Here is a 23770-nt window from a genome sequence, read left to right as displayed (position 1 = left end):
AATAACAACTGTAATCCTTGAATTCCCATCCCCACTATAAAACGCATGTCAGTCAGGCAGAGATGATCTTGTCATTGAATGTTGTATCGTGCAGGTGGCCAACCTAGTGTGTTCACAGTGACGACCTCGCTGAACGGGCCCGTCCCCAGCTTGTTCTGGGCCAGGACGCTGAATTGGTAGGCCGTCTCGGGCTCAAGGCCTTGCACCAGGAGCCAGTGCTGCCCGCTGGGCACAGGCATGGACAGCCAGTCATGCGGTCCTAACTGCTCCCTCTTCACCCTGCAGGAAGAGTCACATGCACAGATGGAAAGAGTTCAGCACGGCGCGAGCATACACGCGCATACGCTCCGATAATGATTGCAATGTCGCTCACAATACTGATGAGAGCACTGCCCGCAGCTAGACGTAAAAAGACAGCTTGTTTGGCTCAGTGTGAGTGCTCAGTGATATCCAATAACACAAAACTGTCTCATGGTTTCCCAGTGGAAATTCTGAAGAATACAACCACGTTTTCGACTGCTGAAATATCCTCATAGATCTTCAGCGTGCCTTGTACACCCTACGGCCCTTTTCCCTTGATCTCTTGAGAAGCCCTATGGCTTGAAATGAGTCTTATGGACAATACATCGCCTATAGAAACCACCGGAATGGTTTCAATGTTGTGGATAAGTGGAGTAGTGATTTTTATGTTGATAATGTATTGTTTTTAACTAAAGAAGCCCTAGAGTGTGACATCATGTCCTGTTGCACATATCCATTGCAAGTAGTTGTGCATGCTTAAAGCATTGTGTAACTGCACCTACAGCCAGCATGCTTCATTCTGATAAATCGCTGTCGTTGGCATGCATGGATGACTCTCATGGGACGTCCCGATTAAATTCACACTGAATTTCTTCGATCTTCATCATACCCAAAGAACGTGAGGACACCATGCATGTCCTCCTTCAGTACAGTTTTATCATCCTCATGACACTATATTTCCTTCATTTATTATATATTTAATTTTTATTTCAAATAAACCAACTCTTCAGGGACAGCCTAAACATACATGGTGTCTTTGTTTACTGTAAACTTTAAGCGATAAAAAAGGATGAAAGGATGAAGACCCGACATGGGTGTTTTTTTTCAACTATCTATCTTACTATCAGTCTTAAAATATGAAAATTCATCATAAAAATATGAACACATTTTTAAAAATGCTGATCACCTAAACAAGGATGAAATAAACAAATAATGCATATAATATAAAACTAATATTATTATAATAATAATAATACATATTATATTAAAATACAGTCTATATAAATTCATAATATAGAACTCATTTTCACACCAAAACAGAAATGATTCTGAAATATATCTTACTTATAGTGTTTATTGTATTGTTTATTGTATTGTATGTAGCCTCTGAATAAAAAGTAAAAAATGTAATTGTGTTATCTCACAATTCTGACTTCTTTTTTCAGAATTGCATGCTATTAACTCTCAGTTGTGAGTCATAAAGTCAGAATTGCATATAAAGTCAGAATTACGAGATATAAACTTGTATTTGTGAGAAAAAAAGTCAGAACTGCAAGACACAAACTTGAATTTGCAAGAAAAAAGTCAAATTGCAAGACACAAAGTCACATTAGTGAAGAAAAAAGGCAGAATTGCAAGATACGAACTTGCATTTGTGAGAAAAAAAAGTCAGAATTGCGAGATACAAACTCGCATTTGTGAGATAAAGTCAAAATTGCGAGATATAAACTCACATTTGTGAGAAAGAAAGTCAGAATTGCAAGATACAAACTTGCAATTGTGAGAAAAAAAATCACAAGTGCACAATACAGACTCGCATTTGCAAGAAAAAAATCAGAATTGCAAGATACAAACTCGAAATTGTGAAAAAAAATCTGAATTGCGAGATACAAACTCGCATTTGGGAGATAAAGTGAGAATTGCGAGATATAAACTCACATTTGCAAGAAAAAGTCAGAATTGCAAGATACAAACTTGAATTTGCAAAAAAAAGCCAAATTGCAAGACACAAAGTCACATTAGTGGAAAAAAAAGGCAGAATTGCAAGATACGAACTTGCAGTTGTGAGAAAAAAATCACAAGTGCACAATATAGACTCGCATTTGCAAGAAAAAGTCAGAATTGCAAGATCCAAACTCGAAATTGTGAAAAAAAGTCAGAATTGTGAGATACAAACTCGCAATTGCGAGAAAAAAGTCATAACTGCGAGATACCAACTTGTGATTGCGAGAAAAAAGTCGATGCACGATGTAAACTCATTTGTGAGAAAGAAAAACAGAATTGCAATGTACAAACTTGCATTTGTGAGAAAAAGGCAGAATTGCACAATATAAATTCACATTCGCGAGAAAGTCAGAATTGTGAGATACAAATTCAAAATTGCGAAGAAAATCAGAATTTCAAGATACAAATTCAAAATTGAAAAAAAATCTGAATTGCGAGATACAAACTCGCATTTGTGAGAAAAAAGTCAGAATTTTGCGATACAAACTAACAATTGTGAGGAAAACAAATCAGAAGTGCACAATATAAACTTGCATTTGTGAGATAAAGTCAGAATTGCAAAATATAAACTCACATCTGCAAAAAAAAAATCTGAATAGTGACATACAAACTCGCATTTGCAAGAAAAAAGTAAGAATTGCGAGACAAACTCGCATTTGCGAGAAAAAGTAAGAAATGTGATATAAACTCGCAGTTGCAAGAAAAAAAATCTGAATTGCGAGATAAAAAAAATCACTTTTTTTTTTTAATTTAATGGAGGAAATGCGTTTCCATAAATATGAAATGTATAAAATTCATGTATTTAAATGAATTTATTTATGTACAAATATTTAAATACTTCTATGTAATAATATAAATAATTGCATGACTATAATGCAGGAAAGCAAGAAATCGCCAAAAAAGTTCAAAATGTCACAGACTGTTGTGCTCAACACAAAGCATCATTTGAGATGTGGATGTTTTGGGAATATTAATAACTTTCATAAAGAAAACAGTAAGGAATCGGGTGTATACGTCATTCGCCCCGTTCCTATTGTTGAGTCATAATATTCCACTGAGGCCTAATTGATCACTTCCTTCATGCCCTTATAGCTCGAGAGTTCACAAGCTCTTAAGATGTGTGTTATTCACAGCATCTCAGCGGTCGCTCGGCACCTTTCCTGCAATGCACAGGAAGTAGCTGGAACACGCCAACCATCTGCGTCAACAAGGCTGACGGGAGCTGTTGTCTAATCTCACGTGGGTCACCTTTAAAGGCCATTCACACACAACCTTTAAAGCATGAGTCACACTGCCCAATGCTTCAAATGACACCTTTAGTCAGCTCTTGGCACAAGCCTCCGATCGCTCGGGCACCCGTGGTGGACACATCAGGCCAGCGGATAATGATGATCTAAGAAGAAGTCGGAAGCAGAACGGTGAGGAAGTTCTGGCCCTTGGGTGAGGATTAACATGCTTTCATTCTCCATGGGGCTTCTATTCTTCTGCTTGTGCATGTGTGGACTGCTGCGTTAGTGGAATGACTCAAGTTCATACTCAGCACAGACTGTGAAGTGCAAATGGTTTTTTTTATTTGTAATAATATTTTACTTTTTTCCTGTTTTACTGTATCTTTCATCAAAAAAATGCATTTTCGTGAGCATATTTTAACTTACCAAACTGAACATTTTTGAAGAGTAGAGTATACATATATAAACTTTCCTTTCCCAGGCCATATGATCCTTACACCTTCCTCTATTTTTTCTCCAAATAACAGTCATGTATGTCTCTAAACTCTAAACCAAATTTCATGACTATTAATAGCTCAAAAAGGAGTGAAATCTGTCTCCAGGGCTCGCAAGCCCAAGGCTAAACCAGTCCATGCAATATCCCATGAAACACTGCTGCCATCTGTTACCTGGTGTGACATTGCAGAAATATGGAGTAAGCTCCAAGTATCCCTAACAAAGACACAATTTGAAGGAGCTTTAAAGACAAACGATTGAGACGTTCTTGCTCGTACTCACCGAAGCAAATATACAAAGGTTATTGCGAAGCATGTGTCATTCTATAGGGGCAGGAGCACAGAGAGCTATAGAATGTTGATATTCCGGGTGAATATCGCAGAGGACAGCGCCACACAGGGAGCAGAATCACAGGGATGCAGAAGCGCTGGCATGGGCGGCAAGAGAGATGAAGAGAGGCGGAGGAGACGACTGAACAAGGAGACGAACGTGCTGCTGATTAAGCCAGAAGCGAGAGTTTGCCGTTATGGATCAAGTCATTAACAAAAGTAGCTCAGGGGCACCTAACCCTGGATGTCACCTTGCCAAAGCAACTTATGAAAAAGTTTTAATTATGATATAGTAAATACTTACTTGCAATAGTTGGTTCTCTGTGTACGGTTAAAATATCAAAAAAAGTTTCGCACTGAACTGCGAGAAGGCACAAGACAAAGTCTTTACATTAATAAACAGTTTTCATGTATCACATATCTACAATCAGAATCTCTCAGGGGTTCATACTGTACTATATGTGCATTCTGAAGGTTCACATCTAAGAAGTTCTACTTTACTTAAAGGGATCTCCAGGTAATAAGACTTGTATGGCTTAATATAATATAAATGATGTCTCTTATTGAAATATGTAGTAGAAAACCTGTCAAAGATTTCTGTTAGTTAAAAAACCCACATTGTTTTATACTTATTTTGGACTGTGGGGGGCGCCATTGTTTTGATGATGTAAAATGGTTGCGCTCAGCGAGCTATTGGCGATGCGATACAATTGATTTTCAAACTCCTTCAGTGGCTGCGGCATCACGACAAGCGTCAGCATGTTTACATCCTGCCAGAATGGCATCTAGCGTTTCTTGTCTCTGCCATTTGTAAGCTCTTTCGTAGCTGAGGTCTACTAAAAGCCTCAAAGGCATCAGGGCTAAAGTAGAGATAACAAAGACGCACGTCTTTAGGAAGTTTTATTTCGTCCACAGGCATCTTCCCATTCTTTTCTACTCTTTATTATTGCTAGGAAAGCAGTGAGTACTTACATTGCTTCTCTTGTTGCCTTTTGACTGAAAATTACAACCAAAAGCTGCAAAATGTGGCATCGTATCAGTATTTTATTTTCCAAGTTCTGAGTTGTGTGGCGGTAAAAATAGCAACAGGTAGTGCCAGTTTCACCAAGTGAAACTATTTTACATAATCAAAATAATGGCGCCCCCCCATAGTCCAAAGTATGTATAAAACGAGGTGGAGTTTTTAAATAACGTAAATCTTTAATTGGTTTTCCACTACATATTTCAGTAAAAGATACAATTTATGTTATATTAAGCTATACAAGTTTTGGTTCCCTTTAAACAACATTGTTTGTCTAATGTCACTGGGATAAAGTGTTGAATGTAAAAGTAAATATTTACCAAATTTAATAAAATTACAGTTTTCATTCAGCTTGACTAGTCAGAAATCAGGAAATTCTTGATTTTACTGTTTGGAACAGAAAGTTTTGAAAAGCAAGGTTAAAAAAAAAAACACTGTCAACTTTATACAAAATAAATACTTCCCAGATATTTATATCGCCTTCATATGCTTTACATGGTCATGTCTTTCTTTCTTCAGTCGTAAAGAAATTATGTTTTCTGAGGAAAACATTTCAGGATTTTTCTCCATATAGTGGACTTCTATGGTGCCCCTGAGTTTGAACTTCCAAAATGCAGTTTAAACGCAGCTTCGAAGAGTTCTAAACGATCCCAGCCTAAGAAGAAGGGTCTTTTCTAGCGTAACAATCTCTTATTTTATATTAAAAAATCACAGTTTATATACTTTTTAACCTCAAACACTTAATTTTTGAAGTTGTAGGAGAAAATGAGATGGGAGTTTTTCGATATACCCTAACTGTACTGAACCGGAGTTTATGCAGAGCTAGACAAGATGAGTGTTTAAGGTTAAAAAAATATATAAATTGTAATTTTTTTAGAAAATAACCCATCGTTTCGCTAGATAAGACCCTTCTTATTTGGCCTCGGATTGTTTAGAGCTGCATTTAAACTTCATTTTGGAAGTTCAAACTCGCGGGCACCATAGAAGTCCACTATATGGAGAGAAATCCTGAAATGTTTTCCTCAAAACACATAATTTCTTTACGCCTGAAGAAAGAAAGACATGAAGATCTTAGATGACAAGGGGATTAATACATTATTTGTAAATTTTTGTTCTGGAACTGAACTACTCCTTTAATATATGTTATTAAATGTTAACAAAAACTAAAAATATGTTTTTTGATCATTTAAATGAAGTCAAAAACAAGTAAATACAAAAAAAGGAACATTAAAAAAGAACTTAAAAATTTTCCCTTGGCAACTAATTAAATTGAAGTACTACAATTACTAAAACTTAAAATAAATAAAAAAATAATTAAAGCTAAATATAATATTTTAAAAAATGAAAATAAAAATGACACATAATTACTAGGACTTAAACTAAAATGAAAGCGAGAGTTATATAGTACTTTTCATTTTGGGGAGAACAATATTATAATTTTGCTCACAGTATGAGAGGGTCTTTATACATAAAGAGTTGCCTTTATATTTTAGGAAAGTGCTTCAAGACATGAAATAAACTATATATTAAAAAAAAAAAAAACTTACCCTGACATGAGTGTGTTTTCCATTTAAAAAAACAAATGTACAACCGATGGCACGCCAGACTTTTCAGCAGATTGTTTCTTCTAAATTACATAAATATGTCATTATTTTTAGTGTGCTGAAGTGTTTAAAAAGCAGTCGAACTGCACACAACACCAAAATTGTCTTCTCAACTTAATAAGGTACTTTGCATGCAGCTCGACTCATAACGACTCCGTGGAGGGATTTTACTGCCTGATCATTCCATTCCAATTCTATCATTATAGCCAGATTAACACTGCCAACATGCTAGCTTGTAGAAAAAAAAAAAAAAAAAAAAAAAAAAAAAAAAAAAACAAACTAAAGAAAATAGCAGGTCTGGATTACTCATGGAATGATTACTTTGCTCAAGACTCTCCAGTGTGAAGTTATTTGAAAGTTATGAACAAAACTATCTACATTTTATTAATTTTACACTATATAAAGAGTCCTGACCATGATATTATCCCCATAATTACATCTCTTAACATTTTAGCAGCACTGGCTTTAATATTAACAGTGTGTCCAACTCAAGATTGGAGGGCCCTGCTGGTCATCTCACCCCTAAGGGAAAAGGTTTTGCCCCATCCCGCCCGTTGCCCCCCGATGTAGCAGCCTCACAGCAGCAGCAGAGCTCAGGTCAACAGTTAGGAAAAGAAGCAGAAAGCAAAGCATGCTGGGATGACTCACACATGGCCGTACCAGACTGAGAATGTCTGCTCAAAGCCGCCGTCGTAACTGGGTTCCCACGAGACATTGGCCGAGGTCGTCGAGACCGAAACGTGGACTTTGGCGGGGGCGTGTGGGCTTGTGCCTGTGGGAGGAGAAACACTTGTAAACAAAAGCTAAAGCAAGGCCACACATATTTTATTTCCCTAAAATGCTGTCTGTATAAAAAGCCCTCGGTCAGAGCGATTAGCTCACTTGTCTTAACACAAACATTTGCGCTAACACAAACAAACAGACTCTGTGTGCATCATTTATCCTTTATCTCTTATTCAACAGCTAACAGCACATGGGGACGCTTTTGAGGAAAATCCTTTCTAAAACATTTCTACGAGTCTGCTCACAGCATATAATATCCCTCAGTGACCCGACTGAAGGACCTTTGTACAGAGAGCTTTTTGACAGGAACTCACTGAATGGCTAACAGTTTAGCCTAGCAGCTGCTGTTTGGCTGCTAATTAGTGAATCAACAAAGTTTCTTTAACTGTCAGTCTCACTGCAGCCACACAAATCCAAACAGTTGCCAATAGCATAGTGGACATGCCAAAACAGCAGGCAGCAATACAAGGACTAAGCTGGGAATGTTTGCTTACAGCTGCACTAGACACTAATAGAAAGAGACCGTGAGGATGTTAGCATTTGCGCTACTTTCCTCTATTGAATTTGTAAGCTATATCCTACAAGATTGGAGTGCAAGTCAAAAAATAGATACTTTTGACAAGTAAAGTGTTGTACATTAATATACATGAGGGTGATCACAACCAAAAAATCTACCTAATTTTTTTAATCAAGAATGAGAAATATGTCTGTTAATAGGGTAAAACATTAAAATTTGCATGGTTCCCACATTTTTCTTCCACTGATTTTTCCTTTTTGTTTGATATACTGTAATAAGGACTTTTTTTTTTAAGATCTATTTTTCTTTTCTTTTGCCTTTATTGTGAAAGGACAGATCAGAATTGACAGGAACTGAGGTGGAGAGAGAGGGGGGTCCTCGAGGCGGAATTTGAACACGGGATGCCCAGAGCGCAACGGCGTTGTATGTCGGTATTTTGGAACTTGAATTTGGTCATTTAGACCGATTTGTGAACCTGTTAGACCAACTCACTGAAACAAAAGTCCTTGAAAGAATCATTTGAAATAAAAAATCTTTCGTCTTCAGAAAAATCCTTCAGGTCCCATAAATTCTTTGGTTTTACAGCATTTTATGTAATTGAACCCTTTCCAAAAATGACTGTATGATTTTGAGATCCATCTTTTCACACTAAGGACAACTGAGAGACCCATATGCAACAATTTCAGAAGGTTCAAACTCTCACTGATGATCCAGAAGTAAAAACAATGCATTCAGAGACGGGGGGTGAAAACTTTCGAACTGAATGAAGATGTGAACATTTTTCTTATTTTGCCTAAATATCATATTTTTTTCATTTAATATTACCCTTCAGAAGCTACAGAAGATACTTAAATGCTTCTCAGAAGACAAAATAAGTTAAATTTACCCTAATCTTTAAATTCAAAAAGTTTTCACCCACCAGCTCTTAATGCATTGGGTTTCCTCCTGAAGCATCAGTGAGCATTTGAATCTTCTGTAATAGTTGCATATGAGTCCCTCCGTTGTACTCAGTGTGAAAAGATGGATCTCAAAATCATAGTCACGATGCATATCTATCTCTTTAACACTTTAACACTGTTTGATCTAATAATCAAATCAAAATATAACGCTGTATGGAAAAATCACTTTATCGCAAGTGGTGTGTGTGCGTTGTGGGGTAGCGCCATTTGTCTCAACGCCTCCTACCGATTACTAGGAGGTGCGTGCTGGCAGTGATGCTCGTGGCGACATTGGAGGCGACACACTCCCACTCCCCGTGGTCCTCCTTGCTGAGAGATTTGAACTGTAAGCTGCCTCTCGGTAGGACGTTGTGCTTGCTTCTGCTGGGCTTCCCTACCTTCTCCAATAAAAGAAAACAGTGCTAGCAATTGTTTCAGTTGGGTTGACAATGATACATGATCCTATTTAAGGACCCACAAGGATGCGGGTTACCTTTCTCCATGTAATGTTGGGGAATGGGTCTCCTTCTGCCTCACAGGGGATGACCAGCTCTCGACCAGCCTCCTGCCTGTACTCCCCTCCAGGAACCACCAGAAACTTGGGTGGGTCCTATCAGGGTCAAAATGAACTTTTACATTAAGGGGCAATATTTGCATTACATTTGTGCGGGAAATTTGTAAATCAACTTATTATTATAAAAACCATACTACCATATAAGCCCTCATTAATTTGTGACCCTGGGTCCTATCAACCACCAAACACCATGTTATACTGAACCGAATAGATGATATAATAAAAAACAAAAAAGTTCTTAAAATGAAATGGAAAGTGCAATTTGAATAAAATCAACACAAAATTCTTTACCTTTAGCACCAGAGGGGCGGGAGGGGACTGTCCCATCGTACCGAGGCTATTGTAAGGCACGCAGGTGTAGGTGCCGAGAGAGTCCTCTGTCACCTCAGACACTCGAATGCTCCCATCTTCCATTTGGCTCCAGCCAGGGTACTGCAAAAGACAGAAACAACCCATCACACCCAGCACAAACAATCAGAAGCTCTAACATTAGAGGATGGTGTTTACAACAACAAGATCATGGGTTGGAATTTAAAAGAACTTTTCTATTCTAAAACATTTTAATACTAAATGTCACACGATCCTTCAGAATTCATTCTAATATGCCAATTTGCTGCTCAATAAAGATTTTTAATTATTAGCAACACTGAAAACAGTTGTGCTGCTAAATATTTTTGTGGAAACTGTAATACTTTCTATGAAACTTGCTGACCAAACTTTACAACAGTAATGCATCTTAAATATAATGTAAATTGTTTTTTTAAAAGCATACTAGATGCATATAAATTGCATTATGTAAGAAATTATATAAAGTGCAAATTCAAGAATCACTCAATCATGCCACTCTGTGAATCATATGCAATCAGTTTGAGTCTAATATGAACATTGAAAAAGATCACTTATATATGAATGAACTGAAGGGAACATAATATAAACCTTATCAGCTTGAATCAAGAATTTTAGGTGATGTAACAATCACCCAATCGTCTTACTGAAAGGCAGATGCAGTAAAAGAGTGTTAACCATAAAAAAAAAGTAATTGTTTTACATGGCTACCCTTACGATAAAGAAGTTTATTCAAGTGTGCTATTAGTAAACTTCTTTTAAACTAAAAATAGGAAAGTACACTTTTAGTCAACTTTTTATGTACTTCTCAGAAATATAAGACATCTAGACATTTAAGCATACTTGACTTATACTTGGAAAAAGACTAAATATATCTGAGATATATTTGTGCTCCTAGAATCTGTCTTTTCATTGTTATACGGTACGGCTATTATAGATCTTCTGTACAGAATTAAAAAAAAAAAAAAACACACAAGTGAAGAAGAACTTAAACAACATGCTTCAACATCCATCAAAACTGTGTAACAATATGGAACAAAATGTTGACCAATAAAGAGGTAATAATGACTGTAGAGCTTTGGAATCTTGATCGACTCCATCTACGTTTTGATTATAGTCGATGATAGTCGTTTTTCAGCGTTTTTGTTCAAAATGTTTTTTTTTTTTTTTAATGAAAATTACCCACATTCACATTACCCACAAGGGTTTAAAAAAAGAATGCATGAAGCTAGAATAAAATATTTTTTTACAAGCAGATACTCTGTTCTTTCTTTTGATGTTTTGTATGGCCAATATATTCATATAACAAAATATATACAAATTAATACCTAAATAGGTATTACTACTAGTACACTAATATTTATATACTTACTACATAAAGTATACTTAAAAATGTATTTGAACTTTACTTAAGTATACTTAATAAAATAAACTTGAAGTATACTACTTTTTGGTAAGGGTAACTACCATTATTTCTTTGCACTGCATCCAAATCTCATGATTATTTTCCAAAAAGTATCTAACCAGCTTTTAAATTTATTAAAACCCTCTTGTTATAATGATTGCCATGCCCCTGACAAGCCATACAATTATAGAGTGTTTTCACGACGGGTTATCAATCGAACATATTGACAGCACTGAACCGAACAAAACCTGCATATTTTGCTGATTATTGCTGCTGAAAATGGTCAATTATTGTCATGTTTTGGGCTGTACTAAAACTGGGAAGAACATTTGGAGTACTATAGACTGCCAAAAGTTAGAACAAATCAAGGAGAAGAGTGCAAAAAACTGTCTGAGGAACAAAAGGCGTTTGTGGTTGGCCAAACTAAACTAGGATTTCCAGGGCAAGATTCTTAACAGCATCCATGTTTGTTCTTATAATTTCCTGTCATGTAGGTGAAATATTACCCTACTATCTTACACTGACCAAAATTATAAATGCAACACTTTTGTTTTTGTCCCCATTTTTCATGAGCTAAACTCAAAGATCTAAGACTTTTTCTGTGTACACAAAAGGCCTATTTCTCTCAAATATTGTTCACAAATCTGTCTAAATCTGTGTTAGTGAGCACTTCTCCTTTGCAGAGATAATCCATCCACCTCACAGGTGTGGCATATCAAGATGCTGATTAGACAGCATGTTTATTGCACAGGTGTGCCTTAGGCTAGCCACAAAAGGCCATTCTAAAATGTACAAATTTACTGTATTGGGAGGGGGTCCGGAAACCAGTCAGTATCTGGTGTGACCACCATTTGCAACACATCTTCTTAGAGTTGATCAGGTTGTTGATTGTGGCCTACGGAATGTTGGTCCACTCCTCTTCAATGGCTGTGCAAAGTTGCTGGATATTGGTAGGAACTGGAACATGCTGTCATATACGCCGATCCAGAGCATCCCAAACATGCTCAGTGGGTGACATGTCCGGTGAGTATGCTGGCCATGCAAGAACTGGGATGTTTTCAGCATCCAGGAATTGTGTACAGATCCTTGCAACATGGGGCCATGCATTATCATGCTGCAATATGAGGTGATGGTTGTGGATGTTCGTTGTCCATAACATACGCCTGCCCATACCATAACCCCACCGCCACTATGGACCACTCGATCCACAACGCTGACATCAGCAAACCGCACACCCACACAACGCCATACACGCTGTCTGCCATCTGCCCTGTACAATGAAAAGCATGATTCATCCGTGAAGAGAACACCTCTCCAAAGTGCCAGATGCCATCGAATGTGAGCATTTGCCAACTCAAGTCGCTTACGACAACGAACTGCAGTCAGGTCGTGACCCTGATGAGGATGACGAGCATGAAGATGAGCTTCCCTGAGACGGTTTCTGACAGTTTGTGCAGAAATTCTTTGGTTATGCAAACCGACTGTTGCAGCAGCTGTCTGGGTGGCTGGTCTCAGACGATCTTAGAGGTGAAAATGCTGGATGTTGAGGTCCTGGGCTGGCGTGGTTACACGTGGTCTGCGTTGTGATTCTCTAAAACGCCTTTGGAGACGGCTTATGGTAGAGAAATGAACATTCAATACACGACAACAGCTCTGGTGGACATTCCTGCAGTCAGCATGCCAATTGTACGCTCCCTCAAAACTTGCGACATCTGTGGTATTGTGCTGTGTGATAAAACTGCACATTTTAGAGTGGCCTTTTATTGTGGCCAGCCTAAGGCACACCTGTGCAATAATCATGCTGTCTAATCAGCATCTTGATATGCCACACCTGTGAGGTGGATAGAATATCTCGGCAAAGGAGAAGTGCTCACACAGATTTAGACAGATTTGTGAACAATACTTGAGAGAAATAGGCCTTTTATGTACAGAGAAAAAGTCTTAGATCTTCTGAAAAATGGGGGAAAAACAAAAGTGTTAAGTTTATAATCTTGGTCAGTGTAATTAATACTGCTCGTATGTATCTTTACCACCTATTAATTTAGTTAACCAAAAAAATTGTGCCCTTCCCTGCTTACCAAGTCCTTCTCTATATGATTTAGCAGCTTCCACACGTTTTCCCAATGGTTTAGACAGAATAAATTAGCATAACATCGTATTCAGTAGTACATTAACCGTGCAATCCATGCGGTCGTTTACATCCGAGTATCCCCAATATGGCTGCGATAACTGACCAAATCGTGAGATAAGAGCAAACCCTCTATTGCATTCAGCGAAATGAATGGAGTGGATTTTCTCTTAGCACACTTTAGATGTAACATGATATGCCTACACATTTTCAGCTTCACGCTCGCTATCCTTAAAAGCCAACTGTACTGAGGAAGAACAGGGCTTGAGAATGAAAGTGACATTCTGTATCTTCGCTAAGGTCAGTTATTCTCCATTTGGGTTTAGAGTTGAAGAGGAGCCAGTGATCTTTGTCTGTGTGAGACTATGAGATCAATGTGAACGGTGAATGAAACCCATCTCACATAGCTGAGAGAGAGAGAGATTGCCAAGGCCCATGTGACAGCATCTGTGAAAACACTGAGATCATTGTCCAGCTGGACTCACCTTCTCTATCCGCAGAGGCAGGCCGTCTTTTTTCCACTTCACTGAAGTGACAGGCGGGTTGGCATCCACCGGGCAGCGGATGTACCCCGGCAGTCCGATGGCCACGTAAATAACGGGCGGCATGTTTACCACACGGGCAGGGTCTATGGGACACAATGAGAGGTAGAAACATAAAATACAGTATAAGCGCTGAGTTGCTTTAAAATTAGACATCAACGTTTGTCCATTGTTAAACTGTCAGACAGATGAGAGGAGTCTGTACTGGATGTCTCTCCGAGCCATTAGTCTGGAACATTTAGCACACGTCCTCTGAATAAGTCAACTACTGAAAGAAAAATACACTAATAAAGAACTTTTTGCATGCTTGAAATGAAAGTGTGAAATCAGACAAAAGCATCTGAACTTGCTCACACTGAGACTATTACTCAGCTAATCGTAGTACAGCACAGTAAGCGCCTTGGAAAGAGAATGAAGAAAATATCTACAACAAACATGTACTGAAGTACAAACAAAATGTTGATATTTTCTACAGAAAATGAGAGTTGTGTTGCCAAGGCAAAACTCTCCACAACGTAGACAGTTTAAAAGACAACAGTAGGGTGTTGTGGGCTGATTTTAATTGAGACAGCTCCAAAAAAAAGACCCAAAATGGAATCCCTATGAAATTTTTTGTCACTAAATATGGTTTGCCTTTTCGGTTGACTAAACAAGCATCATCATTGAATCATCACTTAAAAGTTATATATATATATATATATATACATATGGAAGTTCAAGGCTGCATTTATTTGTCAAAAATACAGAAAAAATGTAATATTCTGAAATATTATTGCAATATATATATATATATTAAAATAGAAAACAGTTATTTTAAATTGCAATAATAATTTCACAATTGTACCATTTTTTCAGTATTTTTGATTAAATAAATGCAGCCTTGATGAGCAAATATATTTATATAAAATTATATATATATATATAAATATATAATTCATTAATTAATTATATATATATATATAATTAACTTTTAGTTTACCCCCCCTCCATTTTACAAGTATTTTAAAGGATCGTGTGAAAATTCAGCATAACTACATAAAAGTTAAAATAGAAAACAGTTATTTTAAATTGCAATATTTCACAATTTTACAATTTTTTTAGTATTTTTGATCAAATAAATGCAGCCTTGATGAAAAAAAAAAAAAAAAAAAAAAAAATATATATATATATATATATATAAATATATAAAAAATATAAAATATATTAATATATATTAAAATAGAAAAAGTTATTTTTAAACTGCAAAAATATTTCATAATATTTTTATTTATATTTTATCAATTTCCCATAACCAACCCCAAACCTTTGAATGACAAAAAAATACATAAATATAATAAATAAACACACTATCAATACCAAACACATTATTTGGTCAGTCAACTGTATGTACAGAATTGTGCGCCATCACAAACAACGAGGGAAAAAACAAAAAAATGTTGTGACAAAGCCACTATTAATTCCTTCGCCCCACAAAGCTTGAACAGCAGTGTTATTTCAGATAACATTTCCCTTCTTTATGCTGTATAAACAACATCTAAAGCAAAGAGCATCAATAATACTGTAAAAGAGATTTGCGTGTGACTCATAAATCACAGTCTCTCATTAGTGAAGACACCAGCCAACCGCAGCATGCTAGAGAACGAGAGGGAGCGGCGCTCCGAAACGAACACTTTGAAGAAATCCACTGCTCCGTCTTAACGCTTAGCAAAGTGCCAAGGTCTATTTTTAACATGAGTGGAGCTGAGGGATGGGATGATGGGAGGAGTGGACCAGAAACAAGTGTAGAGTTGAGAAAAGAACAGTAGAGTCGTGAGGACGAAAGACAGGAAAAGAAAAGGAAGAAGAGGAGGAAAGAAAAAATGTAGGCACGGAGTAGACCTGCAATGCCGTCAGCCGTCCAACGGGGCCGCCGTCGCCCACGCTAACAGTCTGCCGGAGTGTCTGCAGGTGACGTCACTGCAGAGAAGAGGGTTTCCACACAGGATGATGTCATCCCTTTACACCCCCCCACTTCCTTTTTTGTCACTTACTGTCAAATATACTTTCTCTGCGCCTCTGCTCACTACACATGGGCGACCAGACTACGTGAGACTGTTTCAGAGGACAGGTGAAAATTCCTGCGGTCTGGGAATTCTGCGATGATGTAATCCCTTTCCGCCACTTCAACTAAGCCAAGCTTGTCTGACACAGGCTTCCTCTGAGCGAGGGAATCTGAAATGTCTGTTGCCTTGGATACCACAGCCACTTCTGCAGCGTTCATTCCTGTCGCTATTTACAACATGTTTGGGTTTTTTTGGTCAATGTCTCGAAAACCCACGTTCTTTGCATCGGTGTGGAGGACGTGAGCCGTGACTGAGTGATCTGCTAGCTTACTGACTCAAGGTCACTGTTTCAATTCTGCTCCAGACTCCGGGGACAGAAGGCCATTCCAATCTCTCGGCTGCAAATAGAAAGCGTCAGCCTGCCCAACGGCGGCAGTTGAAGCTAATACGCCCTCGTGCCCGTGTATTGAGACGGAATATGCCGGGAGACTAAAGTAACCCTTTCATCAATTACAGAAGATCACTCTGCAAGAAAAACTGTTATATCACTGTTATTCTGAATACGTGATCCCAATGTGAAAAGCATAAAAATGAGTTGGCCCGTGACGAAAAGGCATAATCTTCTGGTGAAGGTTGTTGCTTAATTTTCACACTCATTCCAGTGAGACCAATGTCACAGATTCAGGATGAAGGAGAATTCCTCCTCTATTATGTCATGTATGACATTACGTAATACAATAGGCCAGTGGGAATTACTGCTTCATCTAAAGAGAATTTGTTACAGTGAGGGTTTGTCATTGGATCGTAACTAATACATGACATTGTCATTTAGTATAAATTCAGGAATTCTCCTATCAGGGAGTCTTAAAGAGATGAAAAAATGAGACCCAAAAATGAAAATTCTGTCATTAAAGGGGTCATCGGATGCCCATTTTCCACAAGTTGATATGATTCTTTAGGGTCTTAATGAAAAGTCTCTAATATGCTTTGATTAAAAATTCTCAATGGTTTTGTAAAACAACACCCTTTTTACCTTGCCAAAATCAGCTCTCATTCTAAGGGGTTCTTCCTTTAAATGCAAATGAGCTCTGCTCACCCCACCCCTCTCTTCTCTCTGTGGAAAGACGATCTTGTTTACTTTAGCCGCATTTAGCCGTGTTTAGCCGCTAAACTTCCTAACTACCATGTCATAAGGAAAGGCGATCGCAAAGATTCATAAAAAAAAACTCATATACTCACTTCTGCTGTAAGTGAAGCTGGATCATGAATGATTAGTGCGAACATAGACGGATATATGAAGATCGGGAGGCGCATTCCATTCACAAACAAATGTAATCTACTGCATCTTCAGCGGCTCAGATGTCGGGAGTAAATGATGACCACTATGTTCATTAATTACATCCAGCAACACAACACCTCAATCGCTCAATCGGAGATATTCTCATCTAACATCTTACATCCTTGCTCTGGCATCAAAACATGGAAAGCTACTGAACTGTGACAGCTGGTCTGAGGTAAGAGCTCATGTCAATCAACTATCGTGGGAGCGGCCTCTGTCAGTGTGACGGCACACCGACAGGCATCTGAAAACGGCTCTATTTGAAAAAGGGGATATTATTTTTACAGATTAATTAAAAACCACTGCATGGATTTTTATCATTATAGGGTAGATGTGTACATACACTGCCAACACACATTAATGTTCAAACAACATGAAAAAGTGAACTTAGCATCCGATGACCCCTTTAAATACTCACCCTCTTCTTCTTACTACCTTTCTGGGCCTGTTGCATTGCTGTCTATGCAGGGTCAGAAAGCTCTTGGCTTTCATTAAAAATATCTTTATTTTTTCCTCAAAATCAAACAAAAGGGTTAACTGCATTCTTGTCCTGCATTAAACAGTCTGTGTAAATGCATCTAAATGCCACTGCAGATGCAGATTCTCTGCACTGCAAACACAAATTTTGTTGATACTGATTTCATTTGATTGGTAACAGCCCTATAGTGTCTTACCATTTGAATTTAATGATAAAGTGTAAGAATTTAACAGAAAAGATAATGCATACATTTAATTAGGTTAGACTTATAAAGGTAAAAATGCCCATAACAAGTAAAAATCCATTTAAACTTACTGGAAAAGTGCATTTCTGCTACTCCTGCAAACGAACCATTGCAGTGAATATAAAGAATATCAAAAACTGTAGAAGTCAGATGTCCACGGCAGTCCATAACCTGTCAAAGTACCAGCACAATAACCTGCGTAGCTAAATGTTATCTAATTATCCTTATCAACAGTATTCCAGAAAATATAGAGATACCATTTTTTGTCATTATCACACACCCCTACTGACAAGAAGTAAAAATACCAAATGGATTCTATTCTGGTGGTTTCTCGCCTACATACTGCAGCTGTAGTTCAGCATCTGCACTGTGCAATGCAGTGAGAGTTTTTCTAGGCACCGGAAAAGGACAAATGTTTTCAGAGGCAAGACAAAGATGTAGTGTCTCTAGTTGTGTATCAGCAGACTGACTCACAATGCACTGTCAGGTACGCTGATGCAGAAGGTGGGCGCCCAAGGCTGTTACTCGGGCTGCAGGTGTATTTCCCAGCATCCTCAGGTTTTACCTGGGAGATGATGAGTGAACCGTCGATGAGAATACTCACTCTGCGCTTTAGATCACTGGAGAGAGAAAGAAACATTGACAAAGAAAAAGCAAAAGAGAATTAGCATCAATAACACTGATGATTCACACAGCTTACACTACTACATACACTACCATTCAAAGTCTGAGGTCAGTAATATTTTTTTTAAAGAAATTAATACTTTTATTCAGCCAGGACACAAATAGATGAATGGTATTCTAATCTATTTATTTCAAATGAACACAACACTGGTGAGCGTACAAGAAATCTAATATACTGAAAATAATCTTACTGACCTCATTCTTTTGAATGGTAGTGTATAACAGTTTTATGTTACAAATAATAAAACAACATGAAAATTTGTAAGTAATGACTTTTTTTCCGTAAGCTATCCCTATAAATATATGCCTACGTAAATTAATTTAAAGCCAGAAAATATACAGCTAGAATTACAGTGTACTCTTTCAACAAGAACAGATGGAGTGTCCGGGGCAGGGATCAAAGGGAAAAAAAAACAAAAATGCTCCAGTGGACAAAATGCCTGTGTAGCCTATGCTTCCACTTGTCCTGCTGCACAGAGCCTCTATTAGAAAGAAAAAAACATAATATCCTTTTTCTATAGAGTGTACAGGCCACGCATGAGGGCGTCTCGAATGGCTCAGGGCACCGCTACTTCTAATCAGTGCTAGCGAAGCGTATGATGACACAAGCGCCATGTCACTAGATATTCTTGTCATGGGGGAGAGAAGGAGAAGCGTGAGCCATGAGAACCTGAGAGAGTCTACGGTGAAGCTGCGTTTGTCGTTTATCGTGATGATTGTGGGTCAATTACTTTGTGACCATTCCTACTCAAGGTTACCATAAAGGACACACTATTTTGTGTAATATTTTTGTGTGCTCTGTGTTTTTTTATGCTTAGTAAATTAACATGCAGTTACCTTAGTAACACGTTACTGCTAAGGTCAAATGAAATCAGTTGGTCTTCATGTGAGGAGCTGCTTTCTGATATTTCCATTTAGTCAAATATAAGGCATCAAGTAGTTTTTGATATAAGAAGTATTTCAGTCTGTCAGAACATTCATACAGGTGCACAGAGGGAAAAACGAGACACAATGAGACAATCTGAGATGTGCGAACCAGGGTTGCCAGATTATCACAACAAAAAAGTTGTATTCCGCAAGGTAAAATACAGGGTTCCCCTAGTAAAAATCACCTTCCAAGGGGATAAATATCACGTTACTGGGGTTGCTTCAACCCACTGACATGAAAAACAACCCACAGCAATAGTGGTAAAGTAGCCCAATTCTGCAGGAAAACCACGGACTTGGCAACACTGGTGTGAACCTCCAAACTAGTGTAATGACACTGACACATGAACACAATGTAACCACAAGTGAGAAACACATAGCAAACTTTCAAAGTGAACTTTCATTGTTACACTTTTCTGTTAAAACTTTGCAAAATCAAAATTTTCAAGTAAAATTTCAGTTTTTTTTTGTGAGATTATTCTGATTTCTATTGCGGGGGCTCAGCTTGGCACAACTTTTTTTTTGTTGAGTGACAACTAATGTAAATGTAAATTAAAACTGCATCTGTTTATCAATAGATGTATGGTTTGTTATGATAGGACAATATTTGGCTGAGATACAACTATTTGAAAATCTGGAATCTGAGGGTGCAAAAAAATTCTGAGAAAATCACCTTTAAAGTTGTCCAAATTAAGCTCTTAGCCATGCATATTACTAAAAATTAAGTTTTGATATATTCACGGTAGGATATATACAAAATATCTTGATGAAACATGATCTTTACTAAATATCCTAATGATTTTGGCATAAAAGAAAAATTTATAATTTTGACCCATACAATGTATTTTTGGCTATTGCTACAAATATACCCGTGCTACTTAAGATTGGTTTTGTGGTCCACAGTCACATATATAAAAAAGGTAATTTTTTATTTCATAATTATATATATTTTTTCCTTGCAATTCTGGGTTTATATCTCCCAGTTCCTACAGTTACCTTTTAAAAAACAAAACAGAATTATGAAATAACTCAAAACATATATATATATATCCGAATTTCTAGTTATAAACTTACAATTCTGAGAAGAATTAAATTAAAATATCCGTAAAAAAAAAAACAACTAACTGACGCCAAACTATTGAACAGTAGTGTACAATAAAACAGTGGTGGCATATTTAGTTACCTATGATAACATTTCAGTTTTCTACGAAAACGGCACAACACAAGGGTTTACAAAATGTTTAAAGGATTAGTTCACTTCCAGAATAAAAATTTCCTGATAATCTACTCACCCCCATGTCATCCAAGATGTTCATTTCTTTCTTTCTTCAGTTGAAAAGAAATCAAGATTTTGAGGAAAACATTCCAGGTTTTCTCTCCATATAGTGGACTTCAGTGGGAGAAAAATGGTTTTAAGATCCAAATTGCAGTTTCAATGCAGCTTCTTGGGGCTCTACATGATCCCAGCCAAGGAATAAGGGTCTTATATACTTTTTAACCACAAATGCTCGCCTTGCACTAGGCGGAAGTACTGACCCAGTGTTTACAATGCAAATGAGCAAAGAATGTCAAACGCCATTTACAAAAACAGGTAAAACAACAATGTCGGGCGATTTTGAAGTTGGAGGAGAAAATGAGATGGAGTTTTTCCTCCTACCCTACCTTTTTGAACCAGAGTACAAAGACAAACTAACGACACGTGAAGTTGCAGACGAGCATTGCAGAGCTAGTGCAAGACGAGCATTTGAGGTTAGAAGTGTATATTTTTTTATTTTTTTAGAAAATTACCTATTGTTTTGTTAGATAAGACCCTTATTCCTCCTTTGGGATCATGTAGAGCCGTTTGAAGCTGCACTGAAATGACAGTTTGGACCTTAAATCCATTGATCCCCACTGAAATATGGAGAATAATTGAATGTTTTCCTCAAAAACCTTACGTTCTTTTTGACTGAAAAAAGAAAGACAAGAACATAGATGACATGGGCGTGAGAAAATTATCATGATTTTTTTATTTTGGAAGTAAACTAACCCTTAACCAAAGCCTAAAACAGTATCACAATGGCCATAGTCCCTAAAACTCACTGATGCCTCAATGATGATGACGAAACTACATGGACTGTGACAAACTCCACATGGACACAGGACAGTGGGGGTATGGTACAGTAATGAACCCGATCATAACTTTACTTCTTGAAGAAGACGTTATCTTCCTCCCAGAACCAGGTGTACGTTAGATTGCCAGGATACGCCTCAGCCTGACAAGTGAAGAATGCATCCTGGGATATGTTTACGGTTATGTTCTCTGGCGGTGAAACAATAAATGGGGGTCCTGAAATAGAAAAGAGACACATGATAAATCAGCATTACATATCAGGATGTGTCACATCCTATTGAAGCATATAGCAATCTCAGTCCTCTTCAAGGTTAAACAACAGTATTAAAGAAACAATTTCATATAAAAGTGTGTAATAATATACATCTTCATTCTGCAATTTGTATTCAACAGCTGTTAGACAATTTCAGTCAATTGAGAGTGAATCATACAATATTGTATTCAGTCAATACCTCATTTTCAGTGGTGCAACATCAGACTGAATGATACTGAATAAGTTAAAATAGGTACCACTCAATCGTCCCATCTGAATATCACTGGCTAAGAGGATAAGAATTCTACCCAGTGTGAGAATCAGCAGCGGCCTACCCACAGATCTCACTCTACCGCCCACTGTGGGCATCGCTTCAGTTGGCAGTGCCAGTGTAAAGAGAGGGCTCTTCTGTGGAGAAAGCCTGCAGAGAGCTCCCCGTGCAGGCACGGACTCTACAGATGCTCTCCGTCCTGCTCGACAGCACACACACACACATTACAGTACAAAAACAAACTCGCTAGACAGCCAACGTGTCTACAAAACTGTGTTTCTGCAACCTGGCACTTTTATGTCTCAGCAGTTGATTTTTAAACTAATAGAAAACTTTTTCTTTTTGTTACCTGAAGGCTCTACAAGGGGTTCAAGCACATAGTGCTGAAACCCTACTGTGATTGTTCGAATGTCCAAGGATCAGCATTCTCCACCTAAAGGCCTTTCCACACTGAGCGCGATAAAGTAAAACGAATATAGCACGCGATGACGCTCTGGAATAAAACAACAGATTCCTATGGATGCTTTCATATAGACCGTGAACATTTGTGCACCGAAAAAGTCAGACGAATCTTTTCAGATACGGAAAGCAAAAATTACATCACATGGTCAGAGAAACTGCTGTTTCGTGCACAAAAAGGATAGAGTGGTGGCAAACAAACACAGAAGAAGAGTATTCTGAGAGAAACAAGGATGCGTTCTTGTTATCATTGTATTTGAAAACAGATGGTTCCTACATGTTCCATGAAAACTCCATTTGTCGGTGATTCGTCGTTGCGTTTTCCGCATCGTGCGTCTTGAAAAGCCTTAAAAGTGATCCAGCAGACCAAACCGCAAGTCGTAGAGGCTTGAAACTTGGAGGGATGATAGTACTCACACTGTCTACAACGTCACCAAGACTCACCCCAGTTGGCCTGATGGTGGCGCTGCAGTGATTGAAAGTACGAAATCGATCATAACTCCTAAACCATTAGTCGGATTTGATTGTTACCCTGCAAAACTTTCAGGTACTTTAGATTTTTTTTTTTATTTGAAAAACCTAGTTTTGCTAACTAGTTCCAGGTTTTTCACTTGATCGGAACCAAACCAGTGCAGAAAGATTCTCTGGACAGTGAATATTAATAATTATCAAAGAAAAATTTTATCTCACCGTCACAATAGGACACTTTCATAAGAGGCAGAGCCGCTTTTAGTAAAACGACTAGAACTCTTAAATGGAAAGAGATATGTTTGCAAAACTCAGAATACATATATAAGAGCTTAGTCTGAGGTCACAGTAAAAAAAAGTGGAGTTTACGCGAAGCTACGATGGGAAAAAAAAACGTAAAAAACGGCTATAACTATCCATGAGTTAGTCCGATTGACTTGAAAATTCGTATGCTGTGTTTTTGTCCAAAGTTCCACAAGTGTCAATGAGAACATCTGCGTATCTCAAAAAATATGCCCGCTATCGGCCAATTTTGAGCACCTATTAGACAAAGTTAA

At 37.7% G+C, this 23770-nt stretch overlaps 1 protein-coding gene across 5 annotated transcripts in view; it reads right to left on the bottom strand.

Moving 5' to 3' along the window:
* The window catches only part of igsf9bb (immunoglobulin superfamily, member 9Bb), a 143139-nt gene that overhangs the window by 36165 nt on the left and 83204 nt on the right, over positions 1-23770 (bottom strand). For 3 of the 5 annotated variants that reach the window (XM_051093246.1, XM_051093248.1, XM_051093250.1), the window contains exons 6-13: positions 21837-21978; positions 18513-18658; positions 13879-14021; positions 9807-9947; positions 9435-9551; positions 9189-9339; positions 7352-7475; positions 104-279 (exon numbers count right to left, since the gene is read on the bottom strand). In XM_051093246.1, coding sequence (XP_050949203.1) covers positions 104-279; positions 7352-7475; positions 9189-9339; positions 9435-9551; positions 9807-9947; positions 13879-14021; positions 18513-18658; positions 21837-21978 — 1140 coding nt within the window. The remainder of the gene's footprint in view (positions 1-103; positions 280-7351; positions 7476-9188; positions 9340-9434; positions 9552-9806; positions 9948-13878; positions 14022-18512; positions 18659-21836; positions 21979-23770) is intronic. The other 2 variants (XM_051093247.1, XM_051093249.1) reach the window with 1 other exon arrangement.

The sequence above is a fragment of the Labeo rohita genome, chromosome 21 (genome assembly GCF_022985175.1).
Source record: "Labeo rohita strain BAU-BD-2019 chromosome 21, IGBB_LRoh.1.0, whole genome shotgun sequence".
NCBI lineage: Eukaryota > Metazoa > Chordata > Actinopteri > Cypriniformes > Cyprinidae > Labeo > Labeo rohita.
The sequence above is the reverse complement of the archived record's forward strand: the minus strand, read 5'-3'. Positions and strand labels throughout refer to the sequence as shown.